General features: G+C 49.8%; 4 protein-coding genes across 6 annotated transcripts in view; all 4 read left to right on the forward strand.

The window, feature by feature from the left end:
- Positions 1–2,877, forward strand: part of LOC109543476 (neo-calmodulin) — a 5,779-nt gene extending 2,902 nt beyond the window's left edge. Inside the window, exons 1-6 of one of the 3 annotated variants that reach the window (XM_019913212.2) lie at positions 1–71; positions 254–389; positions 443–586; positions 2,282–2,494; positions 2,554–2,610; positions 2,667–2,877. In XM_019913212.2, coding sequence (XP_019768771.1) covers positions 18–71; positions 254–389; positions 443–586; positions 2,282–2,494; positions 2,554–2,610; positions 2,667–2,743 — 681 coding nt within the window. In that variant the 5' untranslated portion in view covers positions 1–17 and the 3' untranslated portion in view covers positions 2,744–2,877. Of the gene's footprint in view, positions 72–103; positions 197–253; positions 390–442; positions 587–2,281; positions 2,495–2,553; positions 2,611–2,666 lie in introns of those variants that run through there. The other 2 variants (XM_019913213.2, XM_019913214.2) reach the window with 2 other exon arrangements.
- Positions 2,878–4,253: 1,376 nt separating this feature from the next.
- Positions 4,254–11,564, forward strand: LOC125503068 (neprilysin-2-like). The gene is made up of 10 exons (XM_048662822.1): positions 4,254–4,438; positions 4,489–4,650; positions 6,859–7,154; positions 7,210–7,488; positions 7,540–7,653; positions 9,098–9,357; positions 9,413–9,524; positions 9,579–9,702; positions 10,583–10,736; positions 10,787–11,564. The coding sequence occupies exons 1-10, from the start codon at positions 4,318–4,320 to the stop codon at positions 10,875–10,877; spliced, it is 1,713 nt and encodes a 570-aa protein (XP_048518779.1). The 5' UTR covers positions 4,254–4,317; the 3' UTR covers positions 10,878–11,564.
- Positions 11,565–12,271: 707 nt separating this feature from the next.
- On the forward strand, positions 12,272–18,555 carry LOC109543466 (endothelin-converting enzyme 1). Its single transcript, XM_048662821.1, has 12 exons — positions 12,272–12,597; positions 12,653–12,931; positions 12,983–13,096; positions 14,541–14,800; positions 14,856–14,967; positions 15,022–15,145; positions 16,026–16,179; positions 16,230–16,288; positions 17,658–17,706; positions 17,757–17,955; positions 18,070–18,234; positions 18,299–18,555. The coding sequence occupies exons 1-12, from the start codon at positions 12,289–12,291 to the stop codon at positions 18,488–18,490; spliced, it is 2,016 nt and encodes a 671-aa protein (XP_048518778.1). The 5' UTR covers positions 12,272–12,288; the 3' UTR covers positions 18,491–18,555.
- A 3,181-nt stretch (positions 18,556–21,736) lies between these two features.
- The window catches only part of LOC109543475 (probable cation-transporting ATPase 13A5), a gene marked incomplete at its 3' end in the record, with an annotated part of 3,371 nt that continues 2,179 nt past the window's right edge, over positions 21,737–22,928 (forward strand). Inside the window, 1 exon segment of the mRNA XM_048662824.1 lies at positions 21,737–21,951. Within this exon segment, the coding sequence (XP_048518781.1) occupies positions 21,924–21,951 (28 nt within the window).

Here is a 22,928-nt window from a genome sequence, read left to right on the forward strand (position 1 = left end):
GCCCGCTCACTAGCACGATGGTGCGTTTCGGCCGCTGCCTGCACTTGTTGCCCATCCTCAGACGCTGCGTGGTAAGTAAACCGCCCGAACAGGCCGTGACCCGACAGTTTTATCGCTGTGGGTCAAACGACCCGATTCTATCCCGATATTGCCTATAAAACCGGCCAACTAAGCGCCTCTCACCGTCCAAACGATGGTAAGCACGAGAGCGGCACGGATTGGTCGAATCTCATTCGGGTTTTGTCGGTTACAGACGAAGCAGACCGAGCAGCCGGACAGTCAAGATGGCGGGCCGACGTTTCGGAAGATCGACGCTGTGAGCAGCTGCCCGAAACTGGGCGAAAATGTGTCGGCGCGCCTCAGTTGCGTGTCGAAGAGCCAGATGAAAGGTAATACGAACGAAAAGTCCAACCCTAGAAAAAAACCGAAAACATTCCCAAAGAGTTTCGGGAGGCCTTCCGGCTGTTCGACAAGGACGGCGATGGCAGCATCACCAAAGAAGAGTTGGGGCGAGTGATGCGCTCGCTCGGCCAGTTCGCTCGCACCGAGGAGCTGCAGCAAATGCTCCAAGAAGTCGACGTTGATGGTAAGTGGCCGATTGACCGCCCCCCGTAGCTTGCAGGCTCCCATTAATCCTCAAAATCGGTTTGCGACTTTAACCCGATTTTGCTCGCTGATCCTTTGATGCTGCCGCGCCCGATTTAAGGGGCTTTTGTAGCTCCATCGCCCCTCTGTCCAGATCGGGCATCGCCAGCTCGATCGATCGATCCGTTGAATTTTGGGGAATTTTTGCTTCCATCCAAACCCGAAAACTTCGACAGTTCTCGACGGTTTTTGCGCTTCATTGGGCTGGCTGACGTCGGAAACTCCCAGTTTGGCCTTGCGGCGTCCCCAAATCGCTAACCACATCTACTGGCTGGGTTTCGGCCCAACCAGAACGCCTCCATCATCAGGTTGTGATTTTTGGGAGGCGTTCTCGTTGCTGGCTGCCGCAACTCCGCAACTTGGCGATTGCATGGGGTTAAATGGGAACTTTTTTCCCCGCTCGCTTGACCGGAACGCTTTGACGTTTAGGCGATCGGCAATTGTCCCAGAAGTACCGGAAGTGAATTTTGCTGATTTCCCTTGTCACTTGAGGTTTTTATCCAACTTTGAAAATTCGCCCCCCATAAGGGCCTGTGCAAAGTTTTTCGTCTGCCCCCTGTAGGTCGCAGGAGAATTTTTTTTCGGATCGGCCGAAGTCGGTTTTTTGTGCAACTTTTCCGTATCCACCCGCCTGTCAAGGAATGGCTCGGGAAAAAAATGAAAATTTTTTTCGCCGAAAATTCTTGGGGGTCAAACCCTTCGGATTTTTTCGAAATTTCACATTTTATTTTTTTGCTCGAAAACGAAGCTTCCAATCGAAAAACGTTATTCTTTGCAAACTCTCGGGCTGGTCGAGCACTATCCACGGGTAGGTTTGCAACGTTCCAGCTGGCAGCGTTTTCGCAAAAATCGCGAAAATGTGGTTTTCAAAAAACTGCAAATATCTCCACAACTAGAAGAGCTGCGAAACATCTAAGCACACTGGGCGCTCGACAGGGTCACGCTCCATAAAAACGTTGGTATTCACTTTTTTGCTGCGATCAATAATAAGCGAGCAATTGCCGATTTTCCAAAATGAAGGAAAAATTTGGGGAAAATTTTCGAAATTTCCCCTGATTTTCCAATGTCAAATTTCCGTCAAATTTTGACATAGGACACCATTAGTGGTCCAAATCAATCGATTTCACTCAAAAAATTATTTACTTTTGCGATAAAAAGTCAATCATATGACCTATGTCGTCACTAGAGTACAGGTTGAAAGGGAAACTTCCGCAGTTTGGGGAAAATTTAAACTTTCAGGGTATCGATCGACTGTATCGATAGTAGGTCGATAATGTACCAAGGTGCTTGTCGTTTGGCAGCTATAAAAAATTGAAAATTTCGTTTACATGGGCTCTTATGGGAAAAAGGCAAAATGTTGACTTTGACCGTCAATTAAAATCCCCCAAAACCATCAGCGGACAACCTCACTATCTGGCTACAAGCCGGTGTCAAAAGTGTCAAAATCCCTTCACAATGGACGCATCCAGAGGCCGTTTATGACATATGGCGAATTCACTTCTCCACATCCTGTCAGTGTCAAGTTTGACAGCAGTTGCCCCGCTGTCAAACCTGACAGATCAAACTGATCGAGACGCTTGGCAACTGTCACAACAAGGCGATTGCCATGGCAACCCAACATGGCTGCGTGTTTCAGGCGATGGCAACGTGAGTTTCGAGGAGTTTTTGGACATGGCGTGGACGGCGGGCGCTGGCACCGACCCCGATCAGGTTCTGTCGCGCGAAGAAGAGGAAAAAGAGCTGCGCGACGCGTTCCGCGTCTTCGACAAGCACAATCGAGGCTACATCACGGCGTCCGACTTGCGGGCGGTGCTTCAGTGCCTCGGCGAGGACCTTTCGGAGGAGGAGAGTGAGTCGGGAACGCAGTCGTTTCAGCGCGGGTTGATTAATCGGGGCGTTTTTCCGCAGTTGAGGACATGATCAAAGAGGTGGACGTCGATGGGGACGGCCGCATTGACTTCTACGGTAGGTAGAGGGCGCTGCGGGCCAAGCCGATGGCTCAGGCGCGTGTTTTTTTGCAGAATTCGTGAACGCCCTCGGGGAGCCGGGCAATGACGACAGCTACGAGGAGGACGACGACGACTACGCAGGCTATTAACCACTTATCGAGCTCCAATTAACTTATTCGCATTCTAACCGGCCCTTTGGCGCACTTTCATCCACATTTCGGGCGTTTTTTCTTCAAAATATTAACGCACACATACATGTATAAATATAGTGATATACAGGAAATGGACGAGTTTCACTCAGTTCAAACTTTTCAAACAGCCCCGGTAATTGGCAGGGTTTTGTTGCCACTGGGCGAGCACAGGTCCCTTAGTGGCGCAGCGTGTGGACAAGTTGGCGGATGCGCCCGACGGAAAACCACAACTTAGCGGTCTTGGCCGTTGGATGGCGCCCGCGCTTTGGCCACTTGAGTGGTCGAAGCCCAAATCAAGAGCGCCTGAGTGCAGTTTGTGCGAAAATTGCCCAAACAGTACACAAAACCCTCAAACTCCACCTACCCAGCAACGGAGTGGGGGCAAATTGGCAAGTTTTTTTCCAAAATTGACGCCATTGAGTTGGCAATTTGCCACTTTCTGGCGCAAAGCGCTTTTTACGGAAAAAACGCCAAAACAGCTCCTGTGCCTGGACGATTTGGCAAATGCGCCCAAAAGGGGAACTTGAAATTTGCGCGGTTTCCTGTCAACGTCGCGCTAGTTGGTTGACAGTTGCAGGCTGGAGAGTCGATGTGTCAACTTCCTGAAGGGCGGCTTCTGTCAAAATCACCAATAAAATGGCCATTAACCTGAAGATTCCCCGCCACTGGCCAATTTGGCGAATGCGCTGCAGCAGCAGGTCGCAATTTGCGAGCCGGTTTAGGGCACTTTTTGGGGCAATTTAGGGGCTTTTTATGGCAAATCAGCTCGTCAACTGAGCCACAAGCTCCGGTTTGGTGACTTTATCGCATCAAAAGCCCCGTCTAGACGCTGAACGATGGCTCTTTTTCAACACCCCCGGTAGTGAGCGGGGTGTCACTGTCAGTGGGCGATGACTTAAGGCCTGACGCCCCCTGATGGTTAAACTGATACCTACAAGTTAGGTAGTAATTTGACACTTGTCCTGTTGACATTGCTGTCACATCTGATTGCGATTTGTTCTGTTTTGCTCTAATCGACTTTTGCTAGCGCATACAAATCGAAACAGATCGAAAAGTGTGTAAACAATGTTTTCTGTTATAAATGTCATCAACTCCAATGACCAGATCAGTCTGAGAAGTGTCAACTGTCACTTGACAACTAGTAATTTGACGGTTGGCCGGAACTACCCTACCGGGAGCAGTCGGAAAATACTTATGGGGCTTTGATTGAAGGGAAGATCGCATGTAAACATACGAAAAGCTTGTCAAGTGGAACAACAAGCAGCCCAATCAATCACCGATCGACGTAGGCGATTAGCCAGGATTTGGCAATCAAGTGGTCGGTTGGTTTTGCGGGGACGGCGGCGCAAAATGGGCCCGAATTCCTCGGGAAATCGGCCGGTTTTGATGGGACGGCTGGCGCGCTTCGCGCCAGCCTCCCCCCAATCGGGCTAATCAATCAAGTGGCCGATTAGAGTTATCAAAACCCCGCGATCCTTCGGATCTTAACGAAATCTTGCAAAATTCCAGCTTTTGCGCCAGTTTCGAATGCAATGTGGGGATTTTTCCGCTCGAAACCAGTGCTCCGATCCAAAATGATGATAATTGGGGCGGTTTGGATGGTGTGGTGGGTGGGCGCGTGTGGCGCCGCCACTCTGCAGCTGACCGAACAAGGTAACGACCCCAAACTCGGTGTTTTCCTGCTGCTGAGCAGTTTTTGGCAGATTTTCCCGAAATCCACTTTATGAACCTGACGGCCGATCCCTGCACGGATTTCTACCAGTTCGCCTGCGGGAACTTCGGAAATCTGCATCCGCTGCGCGATGGACAGGCGCTCATCGACCAGTTCAGCCTGCTGGAGGACGCGCTGGCCGAAACCGTCCAGGGTAAGCAGTTGGCGACTCACCTTTTAACTTACCGAACTTCAACGGCCAGACCTGAGCATTTTTCATGGAGGCGCATCCGCCATGCTGCTCAGAACCCGGACAATTTTCAAGTTTTTTCAGTTGAACTGCGTTCGGTTGGGGGAATTTTGCCCAATTTTGAGCCACCGGGGTCCGTTTTCATTGACCAAAAGCTCCTTCGGCCGCCAGCGGCTCGAGGTGCGCTTTGGCAGAAAACAGGCGCATTCGCCATCGCGACTAGACCGAAGGATTTCGAACCAAAACGGCGAGAAAACAAGACGCGGTGCTCCACTCATCGATTCAATTCACTGTTTCTGCTTTGCATGTTTTCACGTTTCGGCCCAATCTCTGCGATTTTTAAACCGCTTTGGGAGTCTGTGGCGCATTCACCACACTGCCAAGAGCCGAAAAAATTTCTAAAAATTACCAAAAAAATGAGAAACCGGACCCTTGTGCGCCCCTGATGTTGCAATTGGAGCAAAGTGAAGATTGCCGATCGACTTTGGTGGCCAAACCATACAGGGTATGTAGTTTTCCATTAAAGGGTACAGCGGCGCATCCACCAATTCGGCCAGTTCCAAACCGATTTGACGACTTGCTTTGGTCTCCCAAGCAATTTCGGGCCCGGCGTTCCAAAAACGACGGTTTTTAACGGCAGTTTTCGAAAAAATTGCGAAATTTTTTCCGGTTTTCTGCCTCTCGTTTGCTTGCCAAGCCGCTTGCCATTATTTTGACCAAAATCCGTGATGATGCCAGTGAATCGAAACTATCACACGTTGTAGGCCCGACGCTTCTGCTTTTAATGCAAAAAACCCGAAATTTGTAGCATTTCTGGTTGGGATGCAGTTAATTTCTCAATGGTCCATCGCATCCACGCGTATTGGAAGTGAAAATGTGCAAACTTTAAAAATTCCTCCAAAGATCCCTGATGATGGCAGCGAATCGAAACTTTCACACGTTGTAGGCTCGACTCTTCTGCTTTTAACGCAAGAAACTCCAAATTTCCAGCTTTTCTGGTTGGGACGCAATGAATTTTTAAATGGCCCATAGTAACCGCTCGTAATGGAAGCGAAAATGCCCAAATTTTAAAAATTCCTAAAAAAATCCCTGATGACGCCTGGCAATCGAAATCTTCAAAAATTGTAGGCCCGACATTTCTGCTTTTCACGTAAAAAACTCCAAATTTCCAGCTTCTCTGGTTGGAACGCAATTAATTTTTCAATGGCCCGTCGCATCCGCGCGTAATGGAAGTGAAAATCCGCAAATTTTAAAAATCCCTCAAAAAATCCCTGATGATGGCATTGAATCGAAACTTTTACACATTGTAGCAGCGACGCTTCTGCTTTTAAGGCAAGAAACGCCAAATTCCCAGCTTTTCTGGTTGGGACGCAAGGAATTTTTCCATGGCCTATAGCATTCGCGCGTAGTTGAAGCAAAAACCCGCAAAATTTAAAAATTCCTAAAAAAATCCCTGATGATGCCTGCGAATCGAAACTTTCAAATATTGTAGGCCCGACATTTCTGCGTTTAACGTGAAAAAACCCAAAATTGCCAACTTCTCTGGTTGGGACGCGATTAATTTTTCAATGGCCCGTCGCATCCGCGCGCAATTGAAGAATCCGAAAAAATCCCTGATGATGCAAAAAGTCTTTGGCTTGAAAAGCCGACCTTGGCATTATTTCGTCCAAAAAATCTTGAATTTTTCAAATTCGTGCTAAACTTAACGAATATTTTATCGAAATTGGAACACTAGTAGCGCATTCACCATATCGGCAAGAGCCAAAATTGCGAAAAAATGACCAAAAAATTGCAAAAACAACGTGGTGCACCTCTGAGTATCCATTCGGCGCAACCTGGCGGGTCTCGCTTGCGTCTGGTTGCGCAAAACCAGCAGTTACTCGCAAAATTGAGTGAAAAACATGAAGGCGCATCCGCCATTCCGACCAGAAGCCACCAAACCAGCCAATTTTCCCAGTTCTGAACCCAATGGATTGAGTCAGCTTGTAGCTGAGACAACTTGGGGCTTCAGCGCCCTATAGGAGGTCGTTCACAACCGCAATTTTCCACCAGAACTCGAAATTTGGCACACGCGGCGCATTCACCCGATTGCCGTGAAGCCAATCCAAAAGCGCAAAATCGTCGTTAATACTTGGGGCGCATCCACCCAATTGTCCAGCATGGTTGTTTCAGGGCTGCTGTCCGCCCCCATACGAGGGGACGATGCCGCCGTGGTGAAGAAGGCGAAATTTGCCTTCCAGGCCTGCACCGACCGCACCTTCAGCGAGACGATCGGCTTGCGGTCGCCCGAAGTGGAGGTGGTAAACAAGTACGGGGGTTTCCCCATTCTGGGCGGGCGCTACGGGGGGGCCAATCCCGAGCCCAGCTGGAACGAGATCGCCGACATCGCCGCCGAGTTCGGGATCAGCATCTTTTTCACGCCCAGCCTCTATGCGGACGCGCTGAACGCGTCCAGGAACCTGCTCAGGGTAGTTTAGTGCGGATTTCACCTGAACAGAGGGCGTGCATGGATGTGTCTTGCAGATTTCGTCGGACGGGATGGGAATCCCCGTGCAGTTCCGGCCAATGGCGTCCGAGTCGTACGAGGACGCGATTGAGGAGGGGTTCCAGGATATGGTGAAGCAGCCGGCAACGGCGCAGCGCGTGCAAAGCACGCAATCGACCATTCCGGCCATGGAGGTTTTGCTGCGCAAACTCGTGCTGAAACTGAAGCGCGCCATGGGAAGCGAGCGCAGCGACGAGTATCTCTATGGCCGCGTTGCCAACGTTTCCAATTTCCTGAAAGGAATCTACAGCGCAGGCGTACGCCCTTTTTGCTTAGTTAATGTTTTTTTAAGACCCTGCTGATTCCAGTATATCCCGGAAGGCACCGAGATTGGCCCGATCGTCAACGACACGAGCGCCACCGTGGTGACCTTGCGGCAGCTCAACGAGTGGACGGCGCTGCACTTCGGCAACACTGTCCAGGTATGTGCATGTTTGAGAGACCACATGGCGAATGCGCCCGCTATTTGTGCGTAAAAGCAATTTTTCCGGGAGTCTGTTTTTTCGAAAAAATGCCCCGTTTCCAAGATATTCGCAAAATTGCGCTGTTGCAGGCAGGTTTTCGCTTTTTCGAGGCACAAATTATTGAGGGCTTTTTTTCAAGCTTCGCCAGTGAATGACGCTGTCGAGGGGCGATTTTTTCGCAAGTGCAGGTTTTTTCGAAAAAGTGCCCTGTTTTCAAGATATTCGTAAAAATGCGCTGTTGCAGGCAGTTTTTTGCTTTTTTAGGCACAAATTACTTCGGGATTTTTTTTTATTTTGCCAGTGATTGACGCTGTCGAGGGGCGATTTTTTCGCAAGTGCAGGTTTTTTCGAAAAAATGCCTTGTTTTCAAGATATTCTCAAAAATGCGCTGTTGCAGGCAGTTTTTCGCTTTTTAAGTTACAAATTATTGAGGGATTTTTTTCAAACTTCGCCCGTGATTGACCCTGTCGAGGGGCGATTTACTCGCAAGTGCAGGTTTTTTATTAATATATTCGCAATATTCGCAAAATTGCACTGTTGCAGGCAGTTTTTTGATTTTTTGAGGCACAAATTACTTCGGAATTTTTTTCAAATTTTGCCAGTGATTGACGCTGTCGAACGACAATTTTTTCGCAAGTGCGTGGTTTTTCGAAAAATTGCCCCGTTTTCAAGATATTCGCAAAAATGCGCTGTTGCAGGCAGTTTTTCGCTTTTTTAAGCCACAAATTTTTGAGGGATTTTTTTCAAATTTCGCCAGCCATTGACGCTGTCGAGGGGCGATGATTTCGCAAGTGCAGATTTGTTCGAAAAAATGCCCCGTTTTCAAGATATTCGCAAAACTGCGCTGTTGCAGGCAGGTTTTCGCTTTTTTGAGGCACAAATTACTGCGGAATTTTTTTCAAATTTCGCCAGTGGTTGACGCTGTCGAACGGCAATTTTTTCGCTAGTGCGTGTTTTTTTCAAAAAATGCCCCGTTTGCAAGATATTGGCAAAATTGCGCTGTTGCAGGCAGGTTTTCGCTTTTTTGAGGCACAAATTACTGCGGGATTTTCTTCAAATTTCGCCCGTGATTGACGCTGTCGAGCGGCGATTTTTTCGCAAGTGCGCGTTTTTTCGAAAAATTGCGCTGTTTGCAAGATATTCGCAAAAATGCGCTGTTGCAGGCAAGCTTTCCCAAATATCTCCAAAACCCGAAATGCTGCAAAAATCCCGAGCACGCCACTCGAACGGCCGCCCAAAAATCCCCAAAAAACCCCCTGGCACTTTTGCCGCAAACCGCCCCCTAACCCGCCTATCGACAAATTTCCTCTTCAAACTACCAAAAATCCTCAAAAAAATGGGCTTCTGGCCAATTTGGCGAATGCGCCCCCACTCACTCACTGCAGGCGTGGCCTTCTTGCAGCTGGACTGGGTGGAGTACACGCGCCGCCTCCTCCAATACACACAGGTGGAGGTCGATGCCGATTTCCTCATCCTGCGCCCTCTCGAAATGGAAACGATGCTCTTCGGCATCCTCAACTGGGTGCGCATGAACGACTGGGAGATCGTGAAGAGTGCCGCCCTCTTGCGGGCCTTCACCTACACAGCGGCTGACAGTGACGTGGAAACCCGCAAGGACTTTGAGGACTATCTGGTGCAAACCGGAAAAACCGTCTACCCGCGGTAGGGGGCGCTGCCCCACCAGCTGCGCCTGTTTAACGTCGCTCTTTGCTTGCAGATGGCAGTACTGCGCGCGCAAAATCATGGATACGACTGGCACGCTCTCATTGGCCCTGGCGGTGACGTACGAGTACCAAGCGCGCGTCTTCAACACCACCAGCATGCGCACGGTGAGTGACCAGATTAGGCCCCGCCCCCCGGCGCTTAGCTCTGATTGGTTGCAGGCCGCCGCCCTGGTGGCCAACCTGCGCAGCACCTTCAAGGAGGTGATCGAGGCGGCCAACTGGATGGACGAGGAGTCGAAGGCGGCCGCCCAGACCAAAGCCGACAACATCGCGGTGCTTCTGGGTGAGATTTGAGAAAAAGTGATTTTGAAATTTAGGGCCCAGTGCGGCCCTGTGCGCTTCGCGCGCACCCAAGGTCAGCGCCGCTGACGCAACGACAAACGCGCCCGGCGCCCGCAATGCACCAGACAAAGACCGCGCTAGTCCAGTCGGGCGGCCCCCACCTGCCCGACCCTCTGGGCAACAGGGTCGGCTCCAGATCCAGTTTTAGCGAAAAAGCGAATACCGACCTTTTTTCGGATGCCTGAAGATGGCGATTTTTCGTTTTCGATATTTGCTTCTAAACCCGTCCAGCTAGAGCCTTACGAAAATCCGCATTAAATGCCCGCGGGGCGCCGGCGTTTTCTCCATCGGCCCAATGTATTGGGGCTCAAGGACTTTTCCGAATTTTCCCCAAATTTGGGGAAAAATCCAAAAAATCCCTTGTGCCTCGCTGAGCTTTCACTTTGGCAACATCGCGTATACCAGGTTTTTTATGCGGCTTGGCCCCCTCGATCTAGTGGAGTTCTCGCGGTTTTTCCAGCTCGTTTACTTTCGCAGAAATTTGAATTTTTCCGACAAAACTTGGGACATTTCCTGCCAAACCGGCCGCAAAAATTCCCAGGCTGGTCAAGTGTGCGCTGTTTTCAGTCACCGGAGCGTCAAAAACTGAAACTATCCAAGTGCAGGAAAATTTTTTATTGGAATTTAGGGCCCAGTGCGGCCCTGTGCGCTTCGAGCGTACCCAAGGTCATTGCCGCTGCCGCAACGACAAACGCGCCCGGCGCCCGCAATGCACCAGACAAAGACCGCGCTAGTCAAGTCGGGCCGCCCCACCTGCCCGACCCTCCGGGCAACAGGGCCGGCTTCAGATTCAAAAGGTAGTTTATGTGGTTTTTCCGCAGGGTACCCGGACTTTGCCACTGACGCCGCTGCCTTGGAGGTTTTCTACGAGAATCTGCCCATCGCCAGCTGGGATCATTACGCCAACGCCAAGAAGCTGAGGGCCTTTCAGCTCGCTTATGCGCTGAACATGGTCAGCTACCGGAACCGCACCGCGTAAGTAGCCGTAGCTGAGTGGCGGCAGCTGGTTTGATTCGTTTTTGCAGTTGGGACAAGTCGCCGCTGGATGTCAACGCCTACTACAATCGCCAGAACAACCGGATCGGTGAGTCGCTGAGCTCCCACGTTTTGCCATAACTCTCTTACTAGTTGACAGAGTTTCACTGGGCAAACGCGCTTTTGAAGCCCGGGAAATTGTCTTCAAATTTTGTCTGAAGCATTTTCCGCTTGCGTTACTCGTGTGGCGTCCAGACGCGAATGAAAATTTCCAAACCGCGAGCTTCGGGATTTGCCTCTAACTGCCATCTTTCGCCCATAACTCTCTTACTAGTGGCCGGATTTTCTAACTATTATTACCGCTGGAAAGCTTGAGAAATTGCCTTAAAATGGCTACTGAAGCATTTTCCGCTTGCATTGCTGGTGTGGCGTCCAGACGCCGATGAAAATGGCCAAACCGCGAATCACAAAATTTGCCTCCAACTGCCATCTTTTGCCCATAACTCTCTTAATAGTGGCCCGATGGTCGAACTATTACTACCGTTCAAAAGCTTGGGAAATTCACGTAAAATAACTGCTGAAGCATTTTCCGCTGGCGTTACTAGTGTGGCGCGTAATGGAAGTGAAAATCCGCAAATTTTAAAAATCCCTCAAAAAATCCCTGATGATGGCATTGAATCGAAACTTTCACACATTGTAGCACCGACGCTTCTGCTTTTAAGGCAAGAAACGCTAAATTCCCAGCTTTTCTGGTTGGGACGCAATTAATTTTTCTATGGCCGATAGCATTCGCGCGTAGTTGAAGCAAAAACCCGCATAATTGAAAAATTCCTAAAAAAATCCCTGATGATGCCTGGGAATCGAAACTTTCAAATATTGTAGGCCCGACACTTCTGCGTTTAACGTGAAAAAACTCGAAATTTCCAGCTTCTCTGGTTGGGACGCAATTCATTTTTCAATGGCCCGTCGCATCCGCGCGCAATTGAAGAATCCGAAAAAATCCCTGATGATGCAAAAATCCTTTGGCTTGAAAAACCGACATTGGCATTATTTCGGCCGGCCAAAAAACCCTGAATTTTTCAAATTCTTGCTAAACAACCAACATTTTATCGAAATTGAAACACTAGTAGCGCATTCACCATATCGGCAAGAGCCAAAATTGGGAAAAATGACCAAAAAATTGCAAAAACAACGTGGTGCACCCCTGAGTATGCAATCGGCGCAACCTGGCGGGTCTCGCTTGCGTCCGGTTGCGCAAAACCAGCAGTTACTCGCAAAATTGCCTGAAAAACATGAAGGCGCATCCGCCATTCCAACCAGAAGCCGTAAAAACAACCCAATTTTTCCCAGTTCTGAACCCAATGGATTGAGTCAGCTTGTAGCTGAGACAACTTGGGGCTTCAGCGCCCTATAGGAGGTCGTTCACAACCGCAATTTTCCACCAGAACTCGAAATTTGGCACACGCGGCGCATTCACCCGATTGCCGTGAAGCCAATCCAAAAGCGCAAAATCGTCGTTAATACTTGGGGCGCATCCACCCAATTGTCCAGCATGGTTGTTTCAGGGCTGCTGTCCGCCCCCATACGAGGGGACGATGCCGCCGTGGTGAAGAAGGCGAAATTTGCCTTCCAGGCCTGCACCGACCGCACCTTCAGCGAGACGATCGGCTTGCGGTCGCCCGAAGTGGAGGTGGTAAACAAGTACGGGGGTTTCCCCATTCTGGGCGGGCGCTACGGGGGGGCCAATCCCGAGCCCAGCTGGAACGAGATCGCCGACATCGCCGCCGAGTTCGGGATCAGCATCTTTTTCACGCCCAGCCTCTATGCGGACGCGCTGAACGCGTCCAGGAACCTGCTCAGGGTAGTTTAGTGCGGATTTCACCTGAACAGAGGGCGTGCATGGATGTGTCTTGCAGATTTCGTCGGACGGGATGGGAATCCCCGTGCAGTTCCGGCCAATGGCGTCCGAGTCGTACGAGGACGCGATTGAGGAGGGGTTCCAGGATATGGTGAAGCAGCCGGCAACGGCGCAGCGCGTGCAAAGCACGCAATCGACCATTCCGGCCATGGAGGTTTTGCTGCGCAAACTCGTGCTGAAACTGAAGCGCGCCATGGGAAGCGAGCGCAGCGACGAGTATCTCTATGGCCGCGTTGCCAACGTTTCCAATTTCCTGAAAGGAATCTACAGCGCAGGCGTACGCCCTTTTTGCTTAGTTAATGTTTTTTTAAGACCCTGCTGATTCCAGTATATCCCGGAAGGCACCGAGATTGGCCCGATCGTCAACGACACGAGCGCCACCGTGGTGACCTTGCGGCAGCTCAACGAGTGGACGGCGCTGCACTTCGGCAACACTGTCCAGGTATGTGCATGTTTGAGAGACCACATGGCGAATGCGCCCGCTATTTGTGCGTAAAAGCAATTTTTCCGGGAGTCTGTTTTTTCGAAAAAATGCCCCGTTTCCAAGATATTCGCAAAATTGCGCTGTTGCAGGCAGGTTTTCGCTTTTTCGAGGCACAAATTATTGAGGGCTTTTTTTCAAGCTTCGCCAGTGAATGACGCTGTCGAGGGGCGATTTTTTCGCAAGTGCAGGTTTTTTCGAAAAAGTGCCCTGTTTTCAAGATATTCGTAAAAATGCGCTGTTGCAGGCAGTTTTTTGCTTTTTTAGGCACAAATTACTTCGGGATTTTTTTTTATTTTGCCAGTGATTGACGCTGTCGAGGGGCGATTTTTTCGCAAGTGCAGGTTTTTTCGAAAAAATGCCTTGTTTTCAAGATATTCTCAAAAATGCGCTGTTGCAGGCAGTTTTTCGCTTTTTAAGTTACAAATTATTGAGGGATTTTTTTCAAACTTCGCCCGTGATTGACCCTGTCGAGGGGCGATTTACTCGCAAGTGCAGGTTTTTTATTAATATATTCGCAATATTCGCAAAATTGCACTGTTGCAGGCAGTTTTTTGATTTTTTGAGGCACAAATTACTTCGGAATTTTTTTCAAATTTTGCCAGTGATTGACGCTGTCGAACGACAATTTTTTCGCAAGTGCGTGGTTTTTCGAAAAATTGCCCCGTTTTCAAGATATTCGCAAAAATGCGCTGTTGCAGGCAGTTTTTCGCTTTTTTAAGCCACAAATTTTTGAGGGATTTTTTTCAAATTTCGCCAGCCATTGACGCTGTCGAGGGGCGATGATTTCGCAAGTGCAGATTTGTTCGAAAAAATGCCCCGTTTTCAAGATATTCGCAAAACTGCGCTGTTGCAGGCAGGTTTTCGCTTTTTTGAGGCACAAATTACTGCGGAATTTTTTTCAAATTTCGCCAGTGGTTGACGCTGTCGAACGGCAATTTTTTCGCTAGTGCGTGTTTTTTTCAAAAAATGCCCCGTTTGCAAGATATTGGCAAAATTGCGCTGTTGCAGGCAGGTTTTCGCTTTTTTGAGGCACAAATTACTGCGGGATTTTCTTCAAATTTCGCCCGTGATTGACGCTGTCGAGCGGCGATTTTTTCGCAAGTGCGCGTTTTTTCGAAAAATTGCGCTGTTTGCAAGATATTCGCAAAAATGCGCTGTTGCAGGCAAGCTTTCCCAAATATCTCCAAAACCCGAAATGCTGCAAAAATCCCGAGCACGCCACTCGAACGGCCGCCCAAAAATCCCCAAAAAACCCCCTGGCACTTTTGCCGCAAACCGCCCCCTAACCCGCCTATCGACAAATTTCCTCTTCAAACTACCAAAAATCCTCAAAAAAATGGGCTTCTGGCCAATTTGGCGAATGCGCCCCCACTCACTCACTGCAGGCGTGGCCTTCTTGCAGCTGGACTGGGTGGAGTACACGCGCCGCCTCCTCCAATACACACAGGTGGAGGTCGATGCCGATTTCCTCATCCTGCGCCCTCTCGAAATGGAAACGATGCTCTTCGGCATCCTCAACTGGGTGCGCATGAACGACTGGGAGATCGTGAAGAGTGCCGCCCTCTTGCGGGCCTTCACCTACACAGCGGCTGACAGTGACGTGGAAACCCGCAAGGACTTTGAGGACTATCTGGTGCAAACCGGAAAAACCGTCTACCCGCGGTAGGGGGCGCTGCCCCACCAGCTGCGCCTGTTTAACGTCGCTCTTTGCTTGCAGATGGCAGTACTGCGCGCGCAAAATCATGGATACGACTGGCACGCTCTCATTGGCCCTGGCGGTGACGTACGAGTACCAAGCGCGCGTCTTCAACACCACCAGCATGCGCACGGTGAGTGACCAGATTAGGCCCCGCCCCCCGGCGCTTAGCTCTGATTGGTTGCAGGCCGCCGCCCTGGTGGCCAACCTGCGCAGCACCTTCAAGGAGGTGATCGAGGCGGCCAACTGGATGGACGAGGAGTCGAAGGCGGCCGCCCAGACCAAAGCCGACAACATCGCGGTGCTTCTGGGTGAGATTTGAGAAAAAGTGATTTTGAAATTTAGGGCCCAGTGCGGCCCTGTGCGCTTCGCGCGCACCCAAGGTCAGCGCCGCTGACGCAACGACAAACGCGCCCGGCGCCCGCAATGCACCAGACAAAGACCGCGCTAGTCCAGTCGGGCGGCCCCCACCTGCCCGACCCTCTGGGCAACAGGGTCGGCTCCAGATCCAGTTTTAGCGAAAAAGCGAATACCGACCTTTTTTCGGATGCCTGAAGATGGCGATTTTTCGTTTTCGATATTTGCTTCTAAACCCGTCCAGCTAGAGCCTTACGAAAATCCGCATTAAATGCCCGCGGGGCGCCGGCGTTTTCTCCATCGGCCCAATGTATTGGGGCTCAAGGACTTTTCCGAATTTTCCCCAAATTTGGGGAAAAATCCAAAAAATCCCTTGTGCCTCGCTGAGCTTTCACTTTGGCAACATCGCGTATACCAGGTTTTTTATGCGGCTTGGCCCCCTCGATCTAGTGGAGTTCTCGCGGTTTTTCCAGCTCGTTTACTTTCGCAGAAATTTGAATTTTTCCGACAAAACTTGGGACATTTCCTGCCAAACCGGCCGCAAAAATTCCCAGGCTGGTCAAGTGTGCGCTGTTTTCAGTCACCGGAGCGTCAAAAACTGAAACTATCCAAGTGCAGGAAAATTTTTTATTGGAATTTAGGGCCCAGTGCGGCCCTGTGCGCTTCGAGCGTACCCAAGGTCATTGCCGCTGCCGCAACGACAAACGCGCCCGGCGCCCGCAATGCACCAGACAAAGACCGCGCTAGTCAAGTCGGGCCGCCCCACCTGCCCGACCCTCCGGGCAACAGGGCCGGCTTCAGATTCAAAAGGTAGTTTATGTGGTTTTTCCGCAGGGTACCCGGACTTTGCCACTGACGCCGCTGCCTTGGAGGTTTTCTACGAGAATCTGCCCATCGCCAGCTGGGATCATTACGCCAACGCCAAGAAGCTGAGGGCCTTTCAGCTCGCTTATGCGCTGAACATGGTCAGCTACCGGAACCGCACCGCGTAAGTAGCCGTAGCTGAGTGGCGGCAGCTGGTTTGATTCGTTTTTGCAGTTGGGACAAGTCGCCGCTGGATGTCAACGCCTACTACAATCGCCAGAACAACCGGATCGGTGAGTCGCTGAGCTCCCACGTTTTGCCATAACTCTCTTACTAGTTGACAGAGTTTCACTGGGCAAACGCTGTTTTGAAGCCCGGGAAATTGTCTTCAAATTTTGTCTGAAGCATTTTCTGGTTGCGTTTATGGTGTGGCGTCCAAACGCGAATGAAAATTCCCAAACCGCGAGTCTCGGGATTTGCCTTTAACTTCCATCTTTTGCCCATAACTCTCTTAGTAGAGGACGGATTTTCGAAATTGAAACACTAGTCGCGCATTCACCATATCGGCAAGAGCCAAAATTGCGAAAAAATGACCAAAAAATTGCAAAAACAAAGTGGTGCACCCCTGAGTATGCAATCGGCGCAACCTGGCGGGTCTCGCTTGCGTCCGGTTGCGCAAAACCAGCAGTTACTCCCAAAATTGCCTGAAAAACATGAAGGCGCATCCGCCATTCCGACCAGAAGCCGCAAAACCAGCCAATTTTTCCCAGTTCTGAACCCAATGGATTGAGTCAACTTGTAGCTGAGACAACTTGGGGCTTCAGCGCCCTATAGGAGGTCGTTCACAACCGCAATTTTCCACCAGAACTCGAAATTTGGGACACGAGGCGCATTCACCCAATTGCCGTGAAGCCAATCCAAAAGCGCAAAATCGTCGTTAATACTTACGGCGCATCCACCCAATTGTCCAGCCTGGTTGTTTCAGGGCTGCTGTCCGCCCCCATACGAGGGGACGATGCCGCCGTGGTGAAGAAGGCGAAGTTTGCCTTCCAGGCCTGCACCTTGCGTTGCTGGTGTGGCGTCCAGACGCCGATGAAAATTGCCAAACCGCGAATCACAAAATTTGCCTCCAACTGCCATCTTTTGCCCATAACTCTCTTAATAGTGGCCCGATGGTCTAACTATTACTACCGTTGAAAAGCTTGGGAAATTCATGTAAAATAACTGCTGGAGCATTTTCCGCTTGCGGTACTGGTGTGGAGTGCAGACGCGAATGAAAATTGCCAAACCGCGAATCACAATATTTGCCTCCAACTGCCATCTTTTGCCCATAACTCTCTTAGTAGAAGACCGATTTTCAGACACTAACCACTGTGTTGAAGCCGGCAAAATTCTCTTCAAATCGCTCCTGAAGCATTTTCCGCTTGCGTTGCTGGTGTGGCGTCCAGACGCCGCTGAAAATTGCCAAACCGCAAATCACAAAATTTGCCTCCAACTGCCATCTTTCGCCCATAACTCGCTTAATAGTGGCCCGATCGTCAAGCCCCCAAAACCGCGTTGAAGCCCGGAAAATTTCCGTCAAATTCCGTCTGAAGCATTTTCCAGTCGCGCCCACGGTTTAGGGCGCAGCCCACTCGGACTGAACCGACCAATTTGTTCCAGTTTTCCCGGTTGCGATGCTCAACCCGCTCTTTTTCCAGGGCAGCTCCAGGTGAGTAATTTCTTTGAGCTTTTCCCGAGTTTCCCCGGTTTCCCTCACAGCCTTCTAGACTACAGCCGCATCGGGACGGTGATCGGCCACGAAATCACCCACGGGTTCGACGGCCAGGGCTTCCTCTACAACGCCCAGGGGGTGATCGAGCGCTGGTGGACCGACCAGACGCTCGAGAACTTCTCGGACAACACCCAGTGCTTCATTGATCAGTACTCCCAGTACCCCATCCCGGAAATTAACGATACTGTAAGCATGCGAACGCGACCTGGTCGATTTGGCGAATGCGCCACTATGGAGGGGGCATTCGCCATTTGGTCCACACTAGTATGAAGTGGTTAATCTGGTGGTTTGCCTGAGCAGCTGAGCGGCAGCGGGAGCCTGAACGAGAACCTGGCCGACAATGGGGGGCTGCGCACCGCGCTCCAGGCCTTTCAGAAGCTGAGAGCGCTGGATGCCGACAGCTACAAGCTCCCGACTGGGCAGGAGCTGGGCGCTGCCCAGCTCTTTTTCATCGGCTACGGCACTGTAAGCCCCCGAAGGGCAGTTGGTTGGTTGGTTGGGGTTTCTTAACAAACCTCCGGTGTTCCAGATGTGGTGCAACTCCGAGTCGATTTCCTACCTGAAGTCAGTGGTGGCCAGCTGCGAGAGCACGACGAGCTGCCACGCACGAGCCAGCATGCGAGTGAACGGCGTCGTCTCCAATATGGAGGAGTTTGCTGCGGCGTTCCAGTGCCCCGTGGGCGCGCCCATGAATCCCGCAACCAAATGCCGACTTTGGTAGCATGTCGGTTAAATATAATTCTTTTGTGTTGTGACAGTGTCATTAAAATCGTTCTTTAAACCCCGCTTGGAGCGAAAAGTGTTTTAACCCGATGGACGTTTTGGCGAATGCGCCTTTAGGAGAAGAGCGAAAATTGCGATGTTTGCCCCAAACCCCAGCCAGTGCTGGCACTACGCCACACGGCGAAGGTGGTGAGGGCGCTTGGCCTGCAAAATGCGCAAGCAATCGAAGGGAAGTGCCAGATTTGCTTTTAAAGGATGCTAGAATTTGGTCGATTTGGCGAATGCGGCCTCCAACACATTTTTAGCTGGATTTTGCTGCTCGTAGGCCACTTAGGTTTCCCTAATGCTGTCCAACAGAATCCATTGGTCTTAAAATTAAGCCAATTTCGGTTGAAAAGGGTTTGAATAAGCATGGGGTTTAAATGGGAAACTTTTCCCCTGGACACGTGACCGAATCGGTTTCTCATAGAGTCGATTCGCGTTAGCCTCAGGGCTAATTGAGGTGAATTTGAACGAATTCCATTGCTATTTGACGCTTTTGGTCAGTTTTGAAAGTTTTCCCCCCATAAGGGCCTGYACRAAATTTTTCGTCTTCCCCCTGTAGCTCACAGGGGAATTTTTTTCCGGACCAACCAAAGTCGGTTTTTYGTGCAACTTTTCCATACCCACCCGCCTGTCAAGGAATGGTTCGAARAAAAAATTAAAAATTTTTTCGCCGAAAATTCCAGGGGGTCAAACCCTTTGGATTTTWTCGAAATTTCACATTTTAYTTTTTTCCTCGAAAACGAAGCKTCCAATCGWARAATGTTATTCTTTGCAAAATCTCGGGCTGATCGAGCRCTATCSCYGGGTAATTTGGCAACRTTCCMGCTTGCACCGTTTTCAAGRAAATCGMGAAAATGTGGTTTTCAAAAAACTGCAAATATCTCSACAACTAGAAGAGCTGCAAAACAACTAAGCACWSTGGGCGRTAGASAGRGTCAAGTKCCATAAAAAAGTTCGTATTCACTTTTTTGCTGCGAGCAATAATAAGCGAGCAATTGCCGATTTTCCAAAATCARGGAAAATTTTTGGGAAAATTTTCGAAATTTCCCCTAATTTTCCCATGTCAAATTTCCGTCAAATTTTTACATAGGRCSCCGTTAGTGGTCCAAAGCAATCGATKACGCTCACAAAWWTATTAATTTTTTGGAAAAAAATCATCCTCAGGTATAGCACCTATGACGCCATGGAGGTGCAGGTTAAAGGGGAAACTTCYACAGTTTKGRGAAAATTMAAACTTTCAGAGTGTCGATCSACTCTATCGATAGTRGGTCGATAATGTACCAAAGCACGTCGGAATGGTTCTTTTCGTTTGGCAGCTATAAAAAATTGAAAATTTCGTTTACATGGGCTCTTATGGGAATGAGATTTGAATTTGGCGATTTGATGGTGAAAACCTTCGAATAATGTTAAATTGTTTGACAGCTTTCCTAATATCGTTCAATAGAAGCCATTGCCATAAAAATTAGTCAAGATTTTTCGAATTTTTTTGTTCATAAAAATGATTTAATTTAGCATGGGGTTAAATGGGAAACTTTTTTCCTTTTCACTTGACCGACGCGATTTTGCCTAAAATTGATTCGTATTTGTCTCAGTACTAATTGGGGTGAATTTCAACCAATTCTATGGGTATTTGAGGCATTTATTCGGTTTTGAAAATTTGCCCCCCATAAGGGCCTGTACAAAATTTGTCGTCTTCTCCCTGTAGCTCACAGGAGAAAATTTTTTCGAAACCACTAAAGTCGATTTGTCATGCAACTTTTCCATCTCTACCTGCCTGTAAAAGAATGGTTCGCATAAAAAAATAAAAAAAATGTTGCCGAAAATTTCAGAGGGTCAAAACCCTATGCCTTTTTCCGAAATTTCACATACAATTTTTTTTCTCAAAAACGAAGCTTCGGATCGAAAAATGTTACTCTTGGTAAAATCTCCGGCTGGTCGAGTGCTATCCTGGCGAATTTTGGCAGCGTCCCAGCTTGCGCAGGTTTCGAGAAAATCGCGAAAATATAGTTTTCGAAAAACTGAAAATATCTGCAAAACTAGACAAGTTGCACTAAATCTACTCACTCCACTCGATAGACCGTGGCAAGGTCCATAAAACAGCTGGTTATCACTTTTCCGCTAGAACCAACAATACGCGAGCAATTGCCGATTTTCCAAAATCGGTCAAAATTTTTGGAAAAATTTTCCAAATTTTTCCCAATTTTGCCATGTCACATTTTTGTCAAATTTCGCCTTGGGAGGCGTTTACTGGTCCAAAGCAATCGATTACACCCAAAAAATTGTTTATTTTTCGAAACAAAAAAAATCCAATATTTTCGGTGTATTCCTTTCGGCACTGGCCTGATGGGAAAAGTTGAAAATTGGTTCACTGCCGAGTGATTTCCGGCACTCACACAAAACCACAAAATCAACATTGGAGGAAAATCCTGACCGTTTTGGCCTTTCCAGTGTTAATTTCCAAGTTTTTTCTCACAAAACCATCAAAACCCGTCCAGGAGCGCCACTGGCTGAACCACCTAAGGGCGCCGTCACACGCCAGTAAAGTTCCACAAACAACCAATCAAGAATTATCACAAACACTCAACGATTTTAGGTCGTTTTGCCCTATAATGTCCCGATTGCCGCCAGTTTGGCGAATGCGCCCGCACCCGAATCCACCCAACGGTGGTTTTTACCTCAATCAATTGCATAGATCACCCTGGAAGGCCATCAAAAAGAGCACTTCTGCGGGAAATCAAAAACGCCCCCCACGGTTGCGATTTAATTTGGGTTTTCAATGGCAATTTGCCAGGTTTTTTACCAAAAACCGCTTTGGAGACGCCACTGGCGTCGCCGTTGAAGGGAGTTTGCTCACGCCGTTCATCCCTAACGTGGCTGGGCAGGAAAATAGTCAAAAATGTGAGTTTCCCTCTAAATGATGGGTGGTTTGTGGCCAAACTGGCGAATGCGCCCACACGGGACGACGGGGGGATTTTAGCGTTTTCTCGGGGCAATTTTGGCAAAAGCCGTAGAGGCCCAGTGGTGGAAGCCTTCGGGGAGTTTTGCTACGCAAAACCCTGCCAACCTGGGCAGGGAGGGCGGCAAATGTGGCTCCAGACGGCGCGGAGCTGCACAATTTGGCGAATGCGCCTAGGCGCAAACCAACTCGACGCCGTTGCATCGACATTCTAATCAGAAGACAACGCAAAATCGGCAGCCTCTGATTGGACGAGTGGAGCGCAGTGGTTCCGGGAACCCGCCGATCGCTGATTAGACGGGCATTATTGTGTCGAGCGCGTAGCGAACCGCAGTGAAAATCGCCGATTTTTCGCCACGCTATTGGCCAGAGCGAACGAACCCCAATCCGCCAGACCCGCCAATCAGAGTGCGTTTTTTCCGGGTGCGGAATGGTGAGCCACTTGCCGGCGCAGCAGGGTAAGTCGCTCTCCTCCACACCCTCTGGTGCAGTCGGGCCCGGCCCGAATGGCTGCGTTTACACCCGCCCGACTACGCCAATGACCCGCGCTATCTCCGTCTATGGCCTTTTTGACCCTCGAGCGCGATAAAACACGCTCTCGATGAGCACAAAATTGCCAGTTTTGCACGAAACTACCACCAATTGGGCCACGTTTCGTCCACCAGGGTCTGATGATGGATGGGCTGCGATCACCAGTGGACCACCGTCAGCGATTATCTACAATTATTAGCAGTAAAGTGCTAATTTATGGTTATTGAAAAGCGAAATTTACCTGCAACCTTCCAGCCGTTGCTCACGTAACCAGTTACCGCATGTTTCTGGGTTAATTTATGCTAATGGGCGGCCGCAGGCTGAAAAATGGGGTTTTCCGGGTGTTTGGCTTCCATCGCCCGACCGGTTTTGGCAGGTTTTTGCGTGTTTTTGCCATCATTAAGCCGCATTTGGCGCTGACGCTTCACTGTGCTGGCGCACCGAGCTTGTGTCGCCCATAACTCATTGGCGCATGGGCGCATTCCAAAAATTTAAACTGCACCCCAGAGCCCTTTAGACGCTCTCCAGTTTTGCTGCCCACAATTTTTCTGTCCCCCCACCCATAAGGGCGCAATAAGGCAAATAACAGGGACGCCCTTGGCTGTTGACTCATCAACCTTCAGTGGCGCACAGCGCGTTGACTACAGGGCCGATCTGAAAAGTGAAGACGCTGCCCGACAGCCCATCGAATTGGCCCTCGTTCTGGCCGGCGCAACTTCCCCATTCGATCAACCAGGGGGCGCTGTGTGCAAAATGACAATGACGCCCTTTCGCACTTGGCGCAGCAACTTTCCCCCGCCCATAACTCCCACATTTATCGGTGGTTTGCCAAAGTGGGACCGCCATCAAAGAGCCCTGGGGATCCTCTGCAGCTTCTATGGGACCCATTTTTCGCCCCCCCCCC

Source organism: Dendroctonus ponderosae, unplaced genomic scaffold, assembly GCF_020466585.1.
Source record: "Dendroctonus ponderosae isolate FM_Combo_2020 unplaced genomic scaffold, Dpon_F_20191213v2 Dpon_F_20191213_12, whole genome shotgun sequence".
Taxonomy (NCBI): Eukaryota; Metazoa; Arthropoda; class Insecta; order Coleoptera; family Curculionidae; genus Dendroctonus; species Dendroctonus ponderosae.

Coding starts and splice junctions, on each gene's coding strand:
- LOC125503068 (XM_048662822.1), top strand. CDS start 4,318: ATGTGGGGATTTTTCCGCTCGAAACCAGTGCTCCGATCCAAAATGATG. Junction 9,525..9,578: donor ACACCACCAGCATGCGCACG/GTGAGTGACCAG, acceptor GATTGGTTGCAG/GCCGCCGCCCTGGTGGCCAA. Junction 9,703..10,582: donor CAACATCGCGGTGCTTCTGG/GTGAGATTTGAG, acceptor GTTTTTCCGCAG/GGTACCCGGACTTTGCCACT.
- LOC109543466 (XM_048662821.1), top strand. CDS start 12,289: ATGGTTGTTTCAGGGCTGCTGTCCGCCCCCATACGAGGGGACGATGCC. Junction 16,180..16,229: donor AGCTACCGGAACCGCACCGC/GTAAGTAGCCGT, acceptor TCGTTTTTGCAG/TTGGGACAAGTCGCCGCTGG. Junction 18,235..18,298: donor TTTTCATCGGCTACGGCACT/GTAAGCCCCCGA, acceptor CCGGTGTTCCAG/ATGTGGTGCAACTCCGAGTC.